Here is a 22,671-nt window from a genome sequence, read left to right as displayed (position 1 = left end):
TGAAAGTGCGAGTGCCAATTAAATAGCAATATTAACACCTGTTAATTACTTTGCCTGGAAACTGCGCTATTCTAAATCAAAATAAAATAGTTATTGCTAGCACACAACATTGAGCAGGGCTCATACGAGATGATGGAGCTACATCCACCGGGCTTAAAGAAAAGGCAAAATAGGTAGTTGCCTTAAAAGAACTTTGCAACAAATGGTGTTCTAGCATGGAAGTATTCCTTCAAGCTCCTGAACACACAGTATGGCTTCTGAGCATTGTCCTGAAAATAGGTCACTCCCTCAGAAACTATGCCTGTTAACACCCAAACTTTCAATTTTGTTCCTAAGCCAGCAGCACACAAAGGTTCAATTCCACTAAAGTATCAATGTGGATTTTAAATCCTGAAGGGACAATATGCATTCTAAAATGCAACATTTGTTACTGCTTTCTACAAAATGTATCTGAAATGAATGACCATATTCTGCTAAATGTCTAAACTAATTATTGCAATGATCCTGGCCTGGGTGAACAAAGGGACAACCTTGAATGGGGCATAAAATGGGCACCAGACAGGCAATATGGTTACCGGTTGGTTATAACACAGGACTAAGTAGTGCGCACAGTAGTGTTTTCACTGTGCAATGTTTTTGCAATTGATAACCTATTATACACAATATGAAAATTATGCTGCTTTTTACTGATCCAGTCTTATTTTGACAGCAGAATAAGGTTTCACAATCATGTTGCTGCCACACTACACTAATTGGAAGAGGCACGGCACAGTGATACAACGCTTAAACAAGGAGAGTGCTTGTGTACTTCTTCATAGACTCCATCCCAAAAAAAACTCACAAAAGGCCTGTCTTACAATGCACTGTGAGAAGCCGATTGTTGGAAATGGCCCTTTTTGCAGGGTTATCTCCAAACTTTTTGCTCTTCTTCCTCCTATTTTTTCCTGACCTGTGTTTGTTGGCTATAGGACTCTGGGCACTTTACCACTGCTGATCAGTGCTAAAGTGCATATGCTCTGTGTAAATTGTTATTGTGATTGGTTCTCCCCGATTGGCATATTTGTTTTACCAGTAGGTCCCCTAGTAAAGTGCAGTGAGTGTGCCAGGGCTTGTAAATCAAATGCTACTAGTGGGCTTGCAGCACCGATTGTGACACCCACATAAGTAGTCCTGAAAAGAGGTCTCAGGCCTGCCACCACGCTGCCCGCGCACAGTTTGTTAACTGCCATGTTGACTTGGAAAGTGCTCCCACTTGCCAGGCCCTAACCTTTCCTTTTCCTACATATAGGGCACCCCTATTGTAGGCCCAAAATACCCCCCCTGGCAGGGTGCAGTGTATGTGAAAGGTAGGACATGTACTGGTGTTCAACATATCTTGATAGTGAAATACTGCCAATTTCGTTTTTCACTATTGAAAGGCCATCTTGCCCCATAGGACTGAATGGGGAATGCTTTTTAACATTTTACAAGCATATCTTCCCATAGGGATAAGATAGAAAAAATGGAGTTTGGTATCCCTGAACTAAGGATTTAATAACTTTTAGTAAAGATGGTTTTTAAATTGTGTGTTTCTAGTTCAACCATCCTGTGTGCCTCTGCCTGTTTGTGGATTGACTATCTGGCTTTGGAGTGGGAAGGGCTGGGACGGTGCAGTGGCTCCAGGAGTCTAGATGAGTCATCACTAGGCAGAATAGGCCTGATCGGCATTTGGAGTGGTGGGAGGAGTAGCACCTGTACCTGAAAAGGCTGTGCCTGTCTTCCACAATGCTGGCTCCGCCCCCCTGTGGTGTGTCTGGATCCAAGCCTCACACTGGCAATGGATGATGTTGTTCACTTGCAGAGTGTCCCTCAGAACTGGTCTGAACTGGGCTCAGAGTCCCTTGCACAATGAGAACAAAGACATTTTGGGGTTTAAGTATTAGACCTAAAACCCCAGACTTTAGATCATTCCTGGAATTCAAGAGGATCCTTTGCCAAGGAGAAGAGCTGGAGAGACTGAGGAGAAGTACTGCCCTTGCTGTGGGTCTGGAGTTGGCCTGCAGTTGCTGTTTCTGCCAAGGAAAGGAGAAGGACTTTGCTGTGTGCTGTGTCCCCTGCTTGAAGGAGATCTCCAAGGCCCTGAAGTGAGCTGGCCTCCTGTTCTGAAGTCTCAGGGACACAAAGACTTCACCACCAGCTCCCCTGAACTCTGATGCTGTGAGTTTTAGCCTGCCAAGAGGTGCCTGTGCCAGTTTTGGGCCTCTGGAGGTTGTCACTGCTGTTTGGCAGCTGGAAGAAAGAAGAAACATGAAGAACTGCTAAAATCGACGCATCGCTCTTCTTGCGGCTGCTTTCTCGAAGAATCTCCACGGCGCAAGAAGAATTTCCACGCATTGCCGTGCCGCTGCAAAAACCGCCACTGCAAGAATCGACGTGTCGAGGGATCGTGGCTGAAGAGGACCAACGCAGTGCCGCTCACCGCCGCCGCATCGATCGCTGACTCATCCCAGATTTCCACGCACCGTACCTGTGACGCAAGTTCTTCTGACGCATCACCCGCAGACCGGAACCGTCACGAATAATCAACGCATCACTCCCCGTAAAGACCAGATTCTACACAACCCTTCCTGTGTGTGCAGCGGGACTGTAGCATCACCTTCTAAAGGTCTCAGGAGTGTCGCATCGGTTTGTTTTTCAACGCTGTGGCTGTTAGGCTTGAGAACTTTTGACGGATCTACAGGTACTTTCGTGAAAAGTAATGCATCCATAGCGGTCTATGGTACAACTTCTTGAAACCTTTTTAAAGACATATTTTAACTGTGTATGTTGCATTTTTGTCGTTTTGGTCTTGTTTAGTTTAGATAAAGATATTTTATTTTTCTAAACTGGTGTGGTGTCCTTTTGTGGTGTTTTCACTGTGTTACTGTGAGTGTTGGTAGAAATACATTACACATTGCCTTTGGTATACGACGGTCTGCTCATGCCAAGCTACCAAGCGGGTGAGCAGGGGTTATCGAGAGTGTGTATCCCCCTTACCAGGATTAGAAGCAAGGGTCCCGATTTGGACCCCCATTTCCAACACTCATCATAGTGGCATTTACTTTAGGCGAATAAGGTATGCCTCCGATTAGACATAAATTATACGTTCAGGAATCACATGGCTGAGCTATCTCTCAGTCTACCCTAGATTTGAACTGTCAACATTCCACTAGGTGGCAGTTGGACTCTGACAAGGACTGTTCAGAAGTTGGCACTAGAGCAGGTGCTTGACGTTCAACAGAGTCGAGGGGCACAGATGGCGCCGAGGGCAGACCTCAATGGTGCTGGAACCATTTCCTGCTATCAATATTACACCACGGAAGTCATAGGGTTTGTAAAAAGCAGGAGAGTGGCAACGGTGTGGTATGTAGTCGATGGTGCATTCTAGAAAAAAAACACTGCCACAAATATATTACTTAAGCACGGTGTGGTAGAGCACTGTCATTTGCAGACAACACATTTTCCATTGAAATGGCAATACAATTGCACTGACATGCAGTTTTACTGATTAAACTATAGAACATATGAACAATGTGTGGAAATCAGGTTTCGGCAAATATTTATCATTTGCACAACACCAAGTGAAGTGTCTTGAATTGTTTTGATCCTATTACAATTTTTGTTTCCATCACAAAAGTGCTTCATTTTTGCTCTCCTAACTACGAACACGTTTTAAAATATTTGTACAGTTAGAAAAAAAATGGCGTCCTATGGCCTTTCCTTTCACACACCACCTGTCCCCCAACAAGATTGTCAGAACATTGCAGTCAGAGACAAAAAGGTATACACTAATCTACATGTTAAAAGAATATGGCAATCTGGCAGAAGACATAGCCTGACAACTGACCTTTGTATTTGAATCCACAAAAAATGTGACCAAACAAAAACAAAATTTAAAAAGGCACCATTATGGCTCATTCACCTTCTAAACTCCATCATGTTTATTTTAGGGTGCTGCAACACCATCTGCACCCCTACATCCAGCACCTTTAGCATGCCCAACAAATCAACTGGAGGCCCCTGCGGAGCCTTGGGGCTCAAAGACGCGCCAGAGGAAGCCGATAGAGTTGAAAATGCACAACAGGGACTCCCCTAAAAGCGTCCAATTTGCTGTGTCATGGTAGGCTGACAACAAAATTCGGATCGGCTACGATGGAGATTGGGTATCAGATCAGGAGGCACGTTAATGCCCTTGTGCCCTCCCTGTAGTTCAAAAGTGGCAGGAAAGGGCTTTTCCTGCTTAGATGTCTTATGCTTCTTCTTGGACTGACCCAATGACTTTGACCTCACCAAAAGAGCCACAGCAAACAACTTTGGGAGCAGAAACGGGATCCTCGTCCCAAGCTCAACCAGTCACGGTGTGAAGATATGGTCCCGAATGGCCTTCGGATTCATCTGAGCAGTAGTCATATGCCATGGACTCATGCTAAAGGCACCATAGGCATACCTCGTAGGTTGAACTGAAAGGGCAGTGAGGACTCCCCTGTCACATACATAAGCTTGCTTACCCCTGGCTGACGGCAGGGCTGTCCTTCACAACCTACTCTTAATAACAGTGTCCCAAGCTTCACTTTACACCCAGCGCATAGCTGGAGCCGGGCCTTTGGTTAGCATCTGACCAGGAGCCCCTTTGGCTCTGTGACTCAGGGGCCACCCCTGCGGTTGGGGGGAGCAGTCCTCCCACTTTGCTTCTTTCTCTGCTCTCTTGTAATCCAGGAACTGTTGCACAATTACAGTGACCAGGACTCAAAGACAAACCCTGTGACTGATTGAACCGAGCGCAGCTCATGCTCCCCCGAGTGGCATTTGTTTTATCGACACTCAAGGGATGAATGTCTGAGTCGGCCTAGCCTTACTGGAATCTCTGCCCTCCGGATTACACCTGATCACTGCCACGGCGGTCCAGCCAGCTCTCGTGCACCCTCTACATTAGGGTGTCATTAATAACGTGCTGCAGATTTTGGGAAGGCTGGTTCGATGTGTGTAGCAAAGAGCTCTTGCTTTTCGAGACATTTCGAATAGAATGATTACACCTCGCCTACACAGAGAGAGGGAAGGAGAGAGAGGGAAGGAGAGAGAGGGAAGGAGAGAGAGGGAAGGAAGGAGAGAGAGGGAGGGAAGGAGAGAGAGGGAGGGAAGGAGAGAGAGAGAGGGAAGGAGAGAGAGAGAGAGAGAGGGAAGGAGAGAGAGAGAGAGAGGGAAGGAGAGAGAGGGAGGGAAGGAGAGAGAGGGAGGGAAGGAGAGAGAGGGAGGGAAGGAGAGAGAGGGAGGGAAGGAGAGAGAGGGAGGGAAGGAGAGAGAGGGAGGGAAGGAGAGAGAGGGAGGGAAGGAGAGAGAGGGAGGGAAGGAGAGGGAGGGAGGGAAGGAGAGAGGGAAGGAAGGAGAGAGAGAGAGAGAGGGAAGGAGAGAGGGAAGGAGAGAGAGAGAGAGAGGGAAGGAGAGAGAGAGGGAAGGAGAGAGAGAGGGAAGGAGAGAGAGAGGGAAGGAGAGAGAGAGGGAAGGAGAGAGAGAGGGAAGGAGAGAGAGAGGGAAGGAGAGAGAGAGGGAAGGAGAGAGAGAGGGAAGGAGAGAGAGAGGGAAGGAGAGAGAGAGGGAAGGAGAGACAGAGGTAGACAGAGAGAGGGAGATAGTGAGGGAGGGGGAGGGAGGGAGATAGAGAGGGAGAGAGAGGGAGGGAGATAGAGAGGGAGAGAGAGGGAGGGAGACAGAGAGGGAGAGACAGAGAGAGAGAGACAGAGAGAGACAGAGAGAGAGACAGAGACAGAGACAGAGAGAGAGACAGAGACAGAGAGAGAGACAGAGAGAGACAGAGAGAGACAGAGACAGAGACAGAGACAGAGAGAGAGACAGAGAGAGAGACAGAGAGAGAGACAGAGAGACAGAGAGAGAGAGACAGAGAGAGAGAGACAGAGAGAGAGAGACAGAGAGAGACAGAGATATGCCGGGTCTGGTGGCTCAGTGGACGAAGGCGTCCGATGCAGGGCCTTGTGTTCAACCTCATGGTCAGGTTTTTTTTAAATCTAGCCCCGCCTCCTCTCTCACTGACCCCACCCCCACCAGTGCGGCCCTAAGGCCACAAACCACACTGTAAATTTGGCCCCCGAGAGAAAGTTTATGAGTACCCATGCTCTAGACAATTGTAATAGACTGGAAACCCTGCCTGTGTTGCCCATTTGGGAGCCATCACAGTTGATTTAACAGTGCACAATTAAAAACTATTGTACTCCTCTTGACAGCACTACCAACTTTCATCACCATGTTTTTCAATATAAACTGTGCTGGTTGAATTGCCAACTTAGATTTGAAGAGACAAAAAAAAGTTTGTAGACCGATTTTATCACCCCCCCCCCCTTCTTTCGCATAATTAGGTAGTAGACTCGGGTAGGCCAGCAGTCTTGAATGAAAAAAGTGATCAGGTGCATACCCCAAATCTTGAATGCTGCACCCATCATTATGACTTCCTGGGGAATAAGAGATTTTAGTGGGAGCATGTATTTTAGATTAACTATTTCTATCCATAATGCAGCATGCGTGGAGATCAGGATCACCTCAGCCCAGTGAAATTAGAACTGTTCCCCTGGATACTAGAAACTATCTTGAAGGGGTCACATTCAGAGGGAAGTGTGAGAAAACTGAAGATGCAAGAAAACATGGGGTCAAGGAGAGAAGCTAGTTGTCTTATTGATGGCATCTGTTCTAACAAAACAGGCGGTCCGCTATCTTCCTCTGAAATGCAAAAGATCCCTCTTAAGAGGTAAACAGCTTCCTCGTCTAACACCAAGGTGTCTCTCACAAACTGAACTTGCTAATGAGAAAACCAAAAGAAAGAGGATTTATCCCAGCTCAAAAAAACTCACTTGATGTGACAGACTTGTGATCTGCTTCCTCTGTGGTGGCTTTCATCAATCAATCGTTCATTGTTTGACAGAAGCTCACATCTCAGATGGACTGTCACAACTACCAGGTCTAACAATATTGGTGGCGATTTTAAAAAGAATGAATTGAGTGGTCCAATTTAAGCAGAATGAATGGAGCGGTCCGAGCCCACACCAACTCTGAGAAAATGCCTGTGACTGATGCCCGGTGATGTGTATCTGAAGGTCCGGAGCGTCAAAGTAATTTCCCCAACTGATGAAAACAGTGACAGCAGTGTTGCCACCTTCAAATTTAGTATGAGAGTATGTTTGTTTAGGAGGATCCTCAGATCAAAATGAGTCTCTCTCTTAGTTTAAATCAGTTTGTTTTACAAGGAAGTACTTTGTGCATAGTACTTTCCCAGGATCTCTGTAGTGAATGTTCTCTATTTCATCCTTGTCAGAAGGGTCTATACCCACTGCTGTAGTAGTGTAAGAAGTTCAGAAACCTCTGCTGCCTGGTTCGTCTGGTCTGGTGGAAACTGTACAAACTGGATTCAGCTCCCGGAGCCAATTTTCAGCAATGATTTATTAAAAGTAATTGCAATGGCCTTGTGTTGGCAGGTGCACTATTAGGAATCCTCGTTTTGGCTCCGTAGGTTTTGTGGCAGCGGCACTGTTGGCAGGACCCTCCCTCCACCATGCCCTTTAACAAAAGTAGACAATGGAACAAAATAATTCCTCCAAACAGTAGTCCAGGTTGGAATGATTTTCAACCTGCTACACAAAAATGCAAATAAGTAGGTGGTCTCCTTTGCTCTAGGCGCATAGAACAAGCTATACGTTTCACTTCTCATCCTCTTGAATTAATCTGTATAAGATTCGAGTCGATCTATCAAAAAGGAGATGTGAGCCTTTTGGTGATTGAGCCCTCCATTTTAATGCTGAAAGACTAACCAGAGTTTGAATGCATAAGGTAACCTCTGGGATACCTGCCTGTATAACAAATCAGCTTTGTTTGTTGAAACTCTTAACAACTAATTAAAAAATTAACTAATTCAAAATTGCACCGCGTTTGATAAGTAAAGCTTCAGTTTAAATCAGTAATGCAGACGGGAGCTGAGAGACAATCTAATAGGAAATCAGGAGCCCTGTCTCTACCCTCCTTTCTGAAAGAAAAGCAGATCATCAGACGTGGCTGCGTGAAGAAGACTTACAGTGCCCAATTATGTTTGCACTAAGGGAATAAAAAACATTTTTTTTTTTACACTTATGTGAGTGGATGAGAATGACAGCACGCAGAAGTGGCGGGCATTTTCATGCTAATGTATGACTTCACCCCTCTATGCTAGGATTTTGTACATAACATACACCTGTAGCTTCCTGCCTGACGCAGCATTGTTGTAGTCTGAAAAATGCCCACCACCAAGCCCATCCCCTAAGTAGTTCAAACCCTGAGGACCAGAACCCTTTACCAACTCTACCCTCCCAGTTATTGGGACCCTGCTGCTCCTGTGGTCAGTCTCGGCTGCTCCGACAACAAAAGGAACCAAAGGAGGCCAACAAAGAGCAAAGGGGTTTGGTTTCTACTGCCCCAACTTCAAGGTCATCATTCCGAAGGTCGTGTCCTCGGGGACCTCTGAAAGCTTTCGCATGGACAGTATCCTCTGGTGTCGGTCTGCCTGCCTGTGCTAAATGGCACCGTTTATTTAGCATTCGTAGCTCGGCAGCCTGGAGATGGTGGTCGGGCAGGAAGGTGGCGCTGGTGCAGCTCAGTGGAGGAGCTGGACTGAATTCACAGTAGCCTCAGGCATCTGTCTGTGCTAAAGGATTCCGTTTATTTGGGTGGCCTGGAGGTGGTGGTGGACGAATGACAGGAAGGTGGAATTGGTGCAGTCTGCAACTCAGTGGAGAAGTTGAACCGATGCAACACCACACGTGGGACATTCCTTGGTTCGTGTTCTCTGTGATCTCAGTTCTCAATATGGCAACGAGACCGGAAAAGAAAAAGAAGAATCAGCTGCATTTTCCAACAACATCCCCCAAAAGAACTAAAAATAGTTTTGTGATAAAATGTTGGGACTGAATTCACTGGGCACTCTTTGGACGCGAAGAGTTTATAAGATCGTAAGATTATACTGACTCAATTGAAAAAACTAAAAAGGCACTGGAGTTGATACTTTAGTGTGTATGTAGAGAAATACAAAAAAACATCTCCACTATAACATCACAATAGTATCAGATTTCAGTATCCAAGATAATATTCATTACACCAACAGTATTATAATCCATTTGATTAATTAAATAAATGGCTTCACTACCGCTCCTTTTGCTACCTGTGCACACAATACTCTTGGATGTTGCACTTTGTCTAATATCACAATAAGCAAACACCACTCCAACAGGTCCCTTTATATCTGACCTATTCGAAGCTCTGTATCCAATACTGAGCTACCTCCTGATTTCATAACGACAGTCAGAAAAATAAGGTCTGGAAGACTAATACAAAAAAAACCTGTTACTCAATTAAAGTTCAGCCCCTCCAGAAAGAGGTCACTGCATAACAGATGTCTTCATGGGCTTGCCCAATTAATTTTTTTGTTTCTGAGAATGACCCGCAAAAGTTATCCCTGAAACACGAAGCAACTTCAGCCCTGTTAAAAAAAAAAGTCAACTGCCCTACAAAGCAAAGCACACAAGAGGAATTAGAAGAAAGATAAAACCTGAAGAACACTGTGTTCATCTAAACGTCTTCATCATTAAAACCTTAATCGAATTTAGCAGCACGCCTAGTAGTAAACCTGTGAAAGACTCACATTTATCAATCAGACCGGATTTACTGCTCTAAAGTTCCTGCAACTGACCAGGTAACTATGTTCATTACTCGGAGGCATATTTGGAATTTCAAATTTTTTTTTGACCATTCCTCCCCTTATAAGAGCAGAGCCTACCATAAACTCCAACAATATATTTGAAACTCATTCAGTAATTCTTCATAACTTAGTGAACGGCTGGAAAAAAAAATAAAATTAAAAAAAAAAAAAAAATCGCCAAAGAAATTGAGAATTCGGATCCACCTGTTAAATATCAAGCACTTTCTATGACTTTTGATCTGTGCCAGGTTCGGAGGCTTTATATTCAAAACCAGAGGTCTTTAATAGAACTAGAAAGCAGTTGCCTGTTGCAACAAAGGTCCTTCCATTGAACAAACTTGACCTAAGGCAACAAAAAGAGGAAAGTGGCTCCAGATCATACATTTTTATTTAGAAAATTGTTCTGTTGAGTGGTGTTGCCAATCAAAACCAAAGCAGTGAAACAAACTCACCCACCCCATGCTACCCAAATAGTCTCAAAAAGGGTAAAGGAAAAATGGAAGCCTATGCGGCATAAAAGCTCAAAATACATTTACGTGATAGCCAACCTGCCTATCGCGGCATAGTCCTCAGATAGTTTAACCACAGCTCTCGGTCCCTCCCAAACATATTATGCCCATGCACCCATTTCGAAGCAAGACTCATATACAGCATTAGGACACTATCCAAACTTTGGGCTTAATTTGAATCTCTCAGCAAATTACTCAAATTCTATGTCATCAATAACTAACCATCAGAACTATGGAAACAATATTTTAATTTGGTAGTTAGCTAGATTCATTCTGTGACCCAGAGAAAATGTAACTCAAAAATATAATTGATTTTATTAATTTGTTTGAAAATCAGATTGTGCCTTTAAACAGAATTTGCAGCTTGAATTTATTAGAAAACCTGTATGAACTAAAAAGATTGGCTCTGGATACACTAAACTAGTAACTATTTGATGATTCTTTGCATATGCAATCCAGTGCTACATTCTCTTAACCTTAGCCCGCTTTGATTATGAAAATTATTTTTTTCCCAATAGGGATATAAATGTATTACGTGTTACACAGGAAGCCGAAAGGCACAATCTCGCTCTATATTTCTGTTTGTAGTCTTTTGGAGAATTAATGATGAGAGCTCGGCAGCTAAACAGGTCTGGAGGCACAAACAACTAATGTTAAATGTGTTGTACTGTTGAATGATCTACCCTTATATGAAACAACAGAATAGAGATTAGCCCGCTTTGATTATGAAAATTATTTTTTTCCTAATAGGGATATAAATGTATTACGTGTTACACAGGAAGCCTAAAGGCACAATCTCTCTCTATATTTCTGTTTGTAGTCTCTTGGAGAATTAATGATGAGAGCTCGGCAGCTAAACAGGTCTGGAGGCACAAACAACTAATGTTAACCCCTTCAGTGCCCGCCCCTTTCCCCGCCCAGTGCCGGCCGTTGCATTAGCGGGCGGGGTCTATGACGAGCTGGACTCGTCATGGGCACAGCGCCACCGCGGCCCATGACGAGTCCAGCTCGTCATGGGCACTGAAGGGGTTAAATGTGTTGTTCTGTTGAATGATCTACCCTTATATGGAAACAGAATAGAGATTCTTTAGGAGAAATTACAATCCCGAAATTAAGATTTATTGCATGACCAATTAAAACATTGTACATAATCTGTATATAGTTCTGGTTGTAGCTATGAAAGTCAATAAAATTGTTTTCTGAAATGCAATACAACATAGGGGGAAACCAAAGCTGCAATGATCACCTCTTCATCTCTTGCCTCAGATCGAAATTAACTATTTGTTTAGATAACCTTTGCCAAAGCATTCTAGAATTTGTTTTCTTTAGTGATCTCTAAAAAAGTAACCTTCCAGTTTATAAAAAAAACAACTAAATACTGTTTATCATGCATGTAAGCTTTCATACTGGCAAATGATGAGCAAACTTTTTTTGATAAGAGAAAACATTCTAGTTGCCATGGTGTCAGTCCTCGTACTTTCTGCTTCACAATTACTTTAGTAATAATTCAGAATCACAAACCGCTCTTTAAATCAGTTTATACAACTATACAAGTGAATGTACATTTGAATGAAGAAAAATCTGCATTTTCTACTTCATATGTAAACTCTCCCAGCGGTATCAGAATGTAGTTATCTGGGCACACTTACTTTTTTAACCGCCTGTTATACAAGAAGTTACTGGGCTTGATGTCACGGTGAACAATGCCAAAGTGATGAATGTGTTTGAGAGCTTTAAGCAGGTTAAACATGTAGTTTCTTACTTCTTCGAATGTAATATTATTCAAAATATCCTGCAAAGATAAATCAAGTTACTTTACTTGGAACATCCATTTGTTTTGGCCAAACATAGTTGAAAAGACCCCTTCCATCAAAAGAAGATCGACTTACCAAGAACGATTCATGTTCCAAATATGGCATGATGATAACCACATGATCATTTTTTCTTATGCAATACTTAATCCCCATGACATTTTCTTGCCCACTGAAAGAAAAATGCCTAAAAGTCAGATGAGCATTGATTGCAAAACGCACATAATGTAAGCGGAATTGGACTTTTCTAAACAAAAGTTCTGTGAACATTAAAAAAATACTACTACAGTAAGAAGATAAAACTCAGCATGGAAATTAATATAAATGCGTGTTTAGTAACATTTTAGTCCAACAAATCCAAAGTAACTACTTGCATGTGAAACTGGTTTGGGATAATGGGTAGTTTGGTATGAGGCATATTTGCAAATGTGTCCGTATCCGTAATGGTTACTGGTACAAGCACAGTCACTTGTTTAGATTTTCCACCTCACCTGAAAGAAACGGGCAGATCTGGACACCCACTTAAAAGGTTAAGCAATGCATTATTATGCAACAAGGATGCTCTACCCAGATTCCCCTCCTGCTGGCACAGAGAAGCAAGTTGTAAATATGAACATGTAGTGGACACGGGAAATCATACTGCCTGGACCAGCTCAGGGCTAAGAGTTGTCTTGGCTATGGGGTCCAATCTAAGCTTTTCTGAAAGTGGCTTTATGCACATCATGGAGCAGGGAACACAGAAAATCAGCAAGACATCAGTCCCAGCAAAGGAATTGCAGGCAAACACAATGGCTCACTGCTCTAAAATGCGGCCAGGTTCCTGCTTTACTTTTAGGTGCCCAAGTCAGACAAACACACTGTAATTCTTTTCCGAAGTGAACCACCACTATGCCTCCCTCTCTATGTGATGGTTGAGCTCTTGTGGCAGGACTGCACGAACATCACAATATTTACAATCAACAACACAAATTTGTAACCAATTCTTGGCATTGCACCACACTTGGCAGATCCTCCTAACCAATGGGATGCTGAAAGTAAGGAAAAAAGAATAGAAAGCCAAGCCAGCTTTTAAGCAAGTATGTAAAGGCTCACTCCTCCCTTAGTGCCACTTCTCTGGGACAAGATGTTGGTCTACTTGTAGGTGGCCACTTAAGGAAGCTGGAGCTTTTTGCATTGCTGGGATGCTTGCAGAACCACAGAGCACAAACTCTTTGCCTGCAAGCTCAAAAGGATAATAGTCTCCACCAGAACAAAAGTTGCACTGATTACTGTCTGTGTCTCAGAATCCGATTTAATCAGTTCCTGGGAGCGAGCCACACATTAGAAATTAGGTTTTGAGTGGGTATCTTCATGATCCCCAAAACGTTGCCGGTCGTGTGATTTAGTTTTCCAAAGTAAAGTTAATTTACTCAATTGAAAAGGTAAATTGTTCAGTGTAGTTTCATACGTGCCAACCTATGTGCGCCAGTAGTAAAGCACTATTCAACATGTTTATAAAGTTATGATTGAATCAAATGGTACATAATGATGTAAAAGGCCACAGGAACCAGAAGGGAACACAGAGAAAACATGAACTGGAAATCGGACCTATGCCTAAGTATATTGTGATCGTATTTGTTTGGTCTTGCACTGTGAGGTTTGTCCAAGAAAAAGACTATTTAGGTCAGAAATACTCAAACAAATGACCTGAAAGAAACGAATTTCGTATTATAAAATAAATGAGATTGGAAAATCTATGGTGCTGTGCATTTATCGGTATTCTAGAACAAGGGTCCCTAACACGACAAGATTGAGGTATGGAATAACAAACAATATTGCAAATTAAAACAATGCTTTTAATGTACAAAGACCTCGGAGTATAGTTTTTTTTTCTATAAAAGACTGCAGTGGGTTGTGATTAAAGAAGTGAAAAAGGTGCTCAGGCAAAAAAAAATGTGATACAGGTGATTCGAAGGTGCAATATTTGCATCACAATGACATTAGAAAGAATATATCCCATATAAAGTACAATAAATAAATAGGAAGTGGGTCTGTATTTGATTGCAAACACATCATGCACAATAAACACACTGAAGATGAACTCTGCTGTCAAGTAATTGCAGTGGTAACCCCTCACCCTCCAAGCAGAGGAGGTGACAGCACACTACTACTTTAACAAAGAGGAGCTGAAATGGATTTTAAGTGGACAAAATGAATTCGGGCCTCAACAGAATGGGAAATCGGACCTCTCTAATATAATTGCATTGTCTTTCCAAAACGCTGTTTGTGGCTAATAACATTCTGGAGAATACATGGTCCTCATTACTACTTTTCTTACTTGCTGCTTACACTTCGTGGATATCATTATGGTCCTTCCTCAGTTCACCCAAATCATTCCCATTAAGGTTCAGTGCCCCTCGCCCAGTACCCTTCTTTACCCCCTTTATTCGGTGCCACCACTACCATGATGGTGGCCGCCAGAATTGTTCAATTTCATGTCCTATTTTTCACTTCCCCTTACTGGCATTTCATATGGCAACCACTATTGCAGTCCTGTACAAGATGGTTACTGCTCTTGCAGTTTTTATTACCACTTCCAGTTCTCGCCATAAGGCCATTGGTGGAACAGACATATTTTTGCATCTGCCCGCCGCTCTTTAGAGTCCCTGCTATTCTGATGGACGACTCGCAGCCTGTAGTAAGCCCGACACTGATCAGGGTACCGTACCAGTACCATCTCATATGGTTATCCTTGGATTGTTCTATCCAGACAATCTTCAACACATAGATTCAAGGCAATTCTACAAGGATTGCTTACACTAACGTCCCTCAATACACTGCTTTCAGGCATATAATTACTCATGTATATTTTCCTTCAGGTTACAGAATTTGCCCTGGCCTGCCCTAGGCTTGGCCCATCTATTATACTTTGCTGCCCTGGAAGCCTTCCAGGTAATCAATAGTTACTTTTCATTTTTGTGATACTAATACCGCCCACTCTTCTCACCTCCTCTATGCCAAATCCTGCAATAGATCACTGTGGCACCCACAGGGCAGCTTTATCCATATAAGCATAATTTACTTACTTCGATTGGTAAGCCCTTACTTTGGATTTGGTTTGGCTACTTTTTGTATACTTGTAAGAAATTGGGTTGTTGGTTGGCTGGGGTATGAGCACTGGTCAAGCAGCAACCATATGGCACAAGCAAACCCTAAAGTAACCTGTGTGGAACCCCCTTGTAGCTTGGCACACAGCAGTCAGGCTTAACTTGGAGGCAATGTGTAAAGTATTTGTGCAACACTTCACAGTAAAACAGTGAAAAAACGCACAAAGAATCCCACACCAGGTAAGAAAAATAGAGCTTAATTAAAATAAACAAGACCAAAACAACAAAAATCCAACTAGTAGAACCGGAGATATTGCAGTTCAAAGTTTTTAGTAAAAATAGCGTCAAAAGTCTCAAAGTGTCGGTCAACTGTAAATATTTGGTCGCACCGGACCGGGACAAAGTCACAAGTTCAGGCCGACCGAAATGGAGCGCAGGTCGGGTGCAGTGTGCTAGTTAGAGTACTTTAAACCTCGGTTGCAGAGTGCTTGCTGCCTGGGTCTGCGAAGATGCACCACGCAGTTAAAGCAATGTTTCGGTTCTGAGTGAGGCTGCGGTCTGAGGGCCTGAGTTGTCCTCTAGGATCCAGTCTTCCAGGTGCAGATGCAAGGTTGTTGGAAGCTGGTTATGTCCCTGAGGTTTCAGATCGGGAGGCCAACCAACTATACCTAGGAGTCCCTGTGGGTTTTGCGTTTGAGAGATGCAGGTCCAGTCCTTCTCACCAGGGCAAGAGGGCAGTTCAGCACAGCAAAGAAGGAGTCCAGCAGAATGCAGTCCCGCAGAGCGGCAGTACTTCAGCAGCACAGCAGTTCTTCCTGTCAGAGTATCCACGGGCCAGAAGTGTACTGAAGTGGTGGTGTTGGAGGTCTAGTCTTCATATCGAGTTGTGCCTTTAAAGTGGCGGAGAAGCATCTAGAGGTTTCTCTTTGAAGTTCCCAGGCATCCTGCCTTCCCTGTCCTGGCTCTAGACTAACTACAGGGGGTATGTAGCCCTTTTGTGAGGAGGCAGGAAACAGCCTATTCAGGTGTTAGTGGGGCTGATTCCAGCAGGTGCCCATCCAGGCATACCTACGCTCCCTATTGTATGTGGCTGTCTAGGAAGAATACAAGCCCAACTGTCAGCCACACCCAACCAGTCATGTGATCAGCGACAGGATATAGGCACTAAATGGATAAGGCAAGAAAATGCAAACGTTCTAAAAATAAGGGAAAAATACTGCTTTTGTTGCACTCAAATTTTTAACACTTGTCAGGTCAACTAATGAATCTGTAACTATACATTTTTTGTGTGCATCCTCTGTGGCGATACTACCCCCCGCCCCCTGCCAATGCTTAAGCAATGAACCTACTAGAACAGAAAGTTTTAGACATATAGATCAGACCTAGGTATCTCCTGCGTTCAGTCCAAGTTCGTACTGACTGTCTTCCCACTGTATGTTCATAGCCAGATAGAGCAATTCACGCCCATTCCTTATGATGTTCAACTGCAAGATGTTTTATCAAGTACAAGAAAAATTCAAGAAAACAAATGAATAAAACGAAGATTCATGAAAGAATGAATCAGAAAAACTACACACTATTTTTCGACTAATATGTTTATATATATCTTGTGAATATTGTTTGAATAAGTGTTATTGTATTATAAACTTGACTATCCGTTACCTTTCCCCTGATCCAATAGTGAGATGTGTTTTCAGACGTTCTAGGAGCATAACATATATAAGATAATCACCCCTGCACAGCGAACGAGATATACACCGCAGGACATGAGTTTGAATCTGGGAAGAAGCTGGAAATCTGGAAAGAGGGGGCACACTTTTACACATTTTTATTGCAGTGATTTCCAAGACATAAAGCTGGTGAGCTTGGATGCCTTTGAGTTCCCCAAGGTGGGTCTTTCGGAAAAAATCAAGGTATTAACTTGCATGCTAAATGCAGAGCATTAATACATTGACTTTGTACTAAAGATTATATGATTTTGCCTTCTTATAAGAAACTCATTTGTTGTAAAAAGGACAGCACACGTTTGAAGGCATATTGCTTCCCATCCAATTCCATTCTACTGTAAACCAAGAAACAACGGGGGGTGGCCTTGCTTCTTCTCCAGGGTCTCAATTTTGTGCCAGATTCCGAGTATGCAGATAAAGAAAGTAGAGTGGTGTGTATTTGTGGCAAGTTGGGTCCTTTGCAGCTAACTTTTGAAGCTAACTTGTTTTTCCATCTAGAGTCCCAATGATCAGAAGCGTTCTTTGGCTCACTTTTCCCTACTCTTGCCGCTTTTACCAGCTGGCTACTACTAATTGGAGGGGACTTCATGACAAGATTAGACCCGGCTGTAGATCGTTCATTCTGCCCAACCTAGCATTAGAGAACCACTTTCGGCCCTTAATAAGGACATGTCTATTTCAGATTGTGCATTCGGCACACTATTCCTGTGTTTAGTGCAAGGAGATTCAGAGAAGCATTTGCTGAGCCTGATGCTTTGCATAAGACCGATTGTTCCTGTAGAGCATACAGAACATTCTGCAGGGCGGGGTGAACTTGAGAGTCTCTAAATGAAGAACACAGCCTGCAAAAGTGTATATACACACAAAAGTATTATGAAAAGAGCCAAACAAGTAATTACATTCACCACATTCAGGATTCTGACTGATCCCTTCACACCAACGATGAAGAAATAATGGAGGATTTCAAGGAGACTTAGGCATAGGAAGCATTCCTGACTGGGTTTCATTTGTCTAGTTCAGCCCCAGCTGAGAATCTCTTGATTAAAAGATCAGTCCAAAAGAGGATGCTAGTTTTATTAGTGCATTGCCAGTAGGGGGCGTGGGGAGGAAGGCTTGGCAGGGTACCAGACCCAGATGATTTCTCGGCTTCCTTTTCTTAGACATTTGTGAGCAGCGTCGTACATAGACGCTACTCACAAAAATCTTTAATTATTTCCCTATATCCCTGGCAAAGACCCCACCACAAGGATTGAGTCTAGCTCGACACTTATTCTGAAAGTGGGAAAGGATCCATCTGAAGGGGAAGGGGAGGGAGGGGGGGGGGGGTCCTAAAGTGACAGACTGCATGAAGTGTGGCCACACTTCACATCACATTACCAATAAGAATGCCTTAAAGATAGGACTTTGTATTAGCAGGTAAATATGCCTACAAGGGATTTCCTTACTTTCACAATTTGACATTTAAAAGGCAAACAATGGTCGCAAGCTTTATCTAGTAGCTCACATTGAGTCAGTTATTTGAAAATTCAATTAACTTATTTCAATTTGAACAAATCTACCACAAATGATTATACATGGGTGCAAATGTTAAAAGACAAATTTATCTTGAAAAAAAACTTTTCAGAGGGTACAAAAAAAACTAATACATATGTCAATATAAAACAACGCACAGTGACTGAGATTTACAAATGATTTGTTGTTACAAATATCTCATTGTCACTAATGTGGACAACAAACAATATAAATATATATATATATATATATTGAATATGCTACTTACCAGTATGCATCTGTTCTTGGCATGTAGGGCTGCTGACATTCATATCTGTGCATAGATCGCCGCCTAGTGTTGGGTCCGGATGTTTGCACGTTGTTGTCCTGGAAGAGTCTTCGAAGTATCCTTGGATAGGTGACTCCTCCCCTGGACTACAGTGCGCATGGGCATCCTCTCCATCCTCAGATTGTTTTTCGCCATTGTGGCAGTGATGGAGTAGATACAGAAAGTGATGACCATGCTTGCAGTAATTCTGAGAGCTGCAGCTGCGACAGGCGCCGGGGAGGAGGGAGGGCGATATGAATGTCAGCAGCCCTACATGCCAAGAACAGATGCATACTGGTAAGTAGCATATTCAGTTCGAGGCATGTGGGCTGCTGAATTCATATCTGTGCATAGAATACATAGCAGTGCCCTCTATTAGCGGCGGCTACCCGTGCCAGCTGCAGCGGTCTGAAAAAGTGTCTTGAGAACAGCCTGTCCTACAGCTGCCTGCTGTTTTGACTGCACATCTACACAATAGTGTTTTGTAAATGTGTGTGTAGTGGACCATGTGGCTGCTCTGCATATATCATGCAGGGGAATATTTCCTAGGAAGGCCATGGAAGCCCCCAACTTACGTGTTGAGTGGGCTCGTGGTGGAATAGTTAATGTGCGTTTTGCCTTTTGATAACAGATTTGAATACACTTAACTATCCATCTGGCTATCCCTGCTTTGGAGATGGCGTTACCTTTGTGGTGTGGGGCAAAGGCAACGAACAGTTGTTTTGTCTTCCTGAATGGTTTAGTCCTGTCGATGTAGTACATGAGGGCCCTCCGTACATCTAGTGTATGTAGTGCCCTTTCTGCAACAGTTTGTGGGTTTTGGAAGAAAACGGGCAGTTCAATAGTCTGATTCATGTGGAACTGCGATATTACCTTGGGCATGAATTTGGGGTTGGTACGTAGTACGACCCTGTTGGCGTGAACCTGAATAAATGGCTCTTGAACGGTTAGTGCCTGGAGTTCACTAACTCTTCTTAGGGAAGTGATCGCTACTAGGAAGGCCACTTTCCAGGTAAGGAATTGAATCTCGCATGAGTGTAGAGGTTCAAAGGGTGGACCCATCAGGCGTGTGAGGACCAAGTTGAGGTTCCACATTGGAGCCGGTGGGTGACTAGGTGGAATGACTCGTTTGAGCCCTTCCAAGAATGCTTTGATGGCAGGCACTCTGAATAGAGAGAGGTGCTGCCTGGTTTGCAGATAGGCTGATATTGCGGTCAAATGGACACGTATAGAGGTGTACGCCAGATTGCATCGGTATAGGTGTAAGAGGTAACAGATGATGTTGTGGATGGATGCGTCCAGCGGGTTGATGTCATTATTACCGCAATAAATGACGAACCTCTTCCATTTGGCTGCATAGCAAGCCCTGGTAGTGGGTCTCCTGGCCTCCTTGATGATGTCCATACAGTCAGGTGGCAGGTTGAGATAGCCAAACTCTAGGACTTCAGGAGCCAGATCGCCAGGTTCAGCTGTTGCGGATCTGGGTGCTGAACCTCTCCATGGTTCTGCGTCAAATGCGCGGGTTTGATCCGCAGCCTTTGATGCGGCACCACGGAAAGTTCGAGGAAGGTGGTGTACCACGGCTGGCGTGCCCACGTGGGAGCAACTAGGACGAGTGTCAGGGAGTGTTGTCGTAGTTTGCGAGCCACCAGCGGTATCAGCGGCGCTGGGGGAAAAGCGTACGCAAATCTGCCGGACCAGTTCATCCATATCGCATTGCCCTGCGACTGCGGATGTGGGAATCTGGCGGCGAAGCTTTGGCATTTTGCGTTTTCGCTTGTCGCGAATAGGTCTATCTCTGGATGACCCCACTGCTGGAAGTACGGTTGGAGTACTGATGGGTGTAACTCCCACTCGTGCATCTGGTGGCTGTGTCTGCTGAGCAGATCCGCCATCTGGTTGTCCTTGCCAGGGAGGTGTTCCGCCATGAGGAACATGTTCCTCTGAATGGCCCACTTCCACATGCTCTGAGCCAGATGAGACAACTGTGGAGAGTGTGTTCCTCCCTGCTTCTGTATGTAGTACATGGCAGTCATGTTGTCCGTCCGGATCAACACGACTTTGTTGCACAGATGTACTTCGAATGCCTTCATGGCCAGGAAGATTGCCATCAGTTCCAGAAGGTTGATGTGCATCTTCTTCTGTTGTGTCGTCCATAGTCCCTGCACTGTGTAGTGGAGTACATGAGCTCCCCATCCCTGGAGAGACGCGTCCGCTGTCAGTACTATTTGCGGAACAGGCTCTTGGAACGGTCGGCCCTTGCAAAGGTTTTGTGGATTCCACCAATGCAGAGAGTTGTATGCCCGACCGCTCACCAACACTAGGTCTTTCAACTGTCCTTGAGCCTGATTCCACTGACGTGCTAGGCACTCCTGAAGTGGGCGCATATGTAACCTCGCGTGCGGGACTATGAAGATGCAGGAGGCCATCATGCCTATCAACTGCATAAACACTCGCGCTGGAAGCGAGTGATTGGGTTTGAACTTGGAGATCAGCAGTTGTATGCTGTTGATCCTCACTAAATTTGGCTGAGCTGTGGCCGCCAGAGTGTCTATAGTCGCACCTAGGTACTGTTGTACGTGTGCGGGCTGGAGATGGGACTTTGGGTAATTTAGTGAGAATCCCAGACTGTGAAGAAGGTGAATGGTGCGGGACATGTGGCTTGCACATTGCTGGGCTGACTTCGCTTGAACGAGCCAGTCGTCTAGGTAGGGGTAGACGTGTATATGCTGCCTCCGTAAATGTGCTGCCACCGTAGCTAGGCACTTCGTGAAAACCCTGGGCGCTGTTGTCACGCCGAAGGGAAGGACTTTGAACTGATAGTGCTGCCCCTGAACAGTGAACCTGAGGTATTTTTTGTGTGAGGGGTGGATGGGTATGTGAAAGTACGCATCCTTGAGGTCCAGTGAGGCTAGGAAGTCTCCCTGCTTGAGAAGCGGAAGGACTTGCTGTAGGGTGAGCATGTGAAAGTGCTCTGAAAGAATGTACTGGTTCAGGGGTCTCAGGTCTAATATAGGCCTGAGCGACCCGTCCTTCTTTGGAATTAAAAAGTAGAGGGAGTAAACCCCCGTACCCTGCTCGTGGATGGGGACGACCTCTATAGCGCCTTTTAGAAGCATACTTTGCACCTCTTGCTGTAAGAGCGTTAAGTGCTCTGAGGACATAGGACGGTTTCTTGGTGGTATTGTGGGTGGAGTGGAGGTTAACTCCAGACAGTAACCGTATTTTACAATATCTTTGACCCACCTGTCCGTGGTGATGGAGTTCCACGTGGACAGGAACCTTTGTAGTCTTCCCCCGACAGGTGTTATGTGGTCGGGAGGAAGGGAGAGGGCGTCACTGCTTGTTCTTGGGGGAGGACCTGGTGTTGCCGTAGCCACGTCCTCTGCCCTTTGTACTGGAGCCACGATATCCACCTCGGGTGTTTTTATCGTAGGTGGTCTGTGTATTGCCTTTGTTATACGTTTGTTGTGACCCCTGTCCTCTACCTGCCCCCTTGTTTCCGGGGCGACGAAAGGAGCCGCTCCGAAAGGACTGAGTTTGGAGGGCGCCCATGGACTTTGCAGTGTCCGTGTCCTTTTTTATCTTTTCGAGGGTGGTGTCAACCTCTGGGCCGAATAAATAGTCGGGGTTGACGGGCTGGTTCAGTATGTTGTTTTGTACCTCAGGCTTGAATCCTGAGATTCGTAGCCAGGCATGTCGTCGCAGCATGACGCTTGTGTTTATGGCCCTGGCAGCAGTGTCTGCAGCATCTAGTGCACATTTGATGGAAGCATTTGTGAGTAGCTGTCCCTCTCTGATAAGAATTTCTGCACCTTCTTTGAACTGGTCAGGGAGATGTTGGAGTAGTTGCTCCAATGTGTCTTAGTGCGCTCTATCGTAGCGAGCGAGGAGCGCTTGAGTGTTGGCTATGCGCCATATGTTGGCAGCCTGGGCGGCAACTCGCTTGCCGGAGGTCTCTAGCACCTTGGACT

General features: G+C 44.5%; 1 protein-coding gene across 8 annotated transcripts in view; it reads right to left on the bottom strand.

Moving 5' to 3' along the window:
• CDC7 (cell division cycle 7) overlaps positions 1–22,671 on the bottom strand; it is a 324,644-nt gene that overhangs the window by 44,462 nt on the left and 257,511 nt on the right. For all 8 annotated transcript variants that reach the window (XM_085602165.1, XM_085602163.1, XM_085602167.1 and 5 more), the window contains 2 exons: positions 12,144–12,237; positions 11,904–12,046 (listed from right to left, as the gene is read on the bottom strand). In XM_085602165.1, the coding sequence (XP_085458291.1) occupies positions 11,904–12,046; positions 12,144–12,237 (237 nt within the window). The remainder of the gene's footprint in view (positions 1–11,903; positions 12,047–12,143; positions 12,238–22,671) is intronic.

This window comes from Triturus cristatus, chromosome 4_2 (assembly GCF_964204655.1).
Source record: "Triturus cristatus chromosome 4_2, aTriCri1.1, whole genome shotgun sequence".
Taxonomy (NCBI): Eukaryota; Metazoa; Chordata; class Amphibia; order Caudata; family Salamandridae; genus Triturus; species Triturus cristatus.
This window is presented reverse-complemented; position numbering and strand designations above follow the sequence as displayed.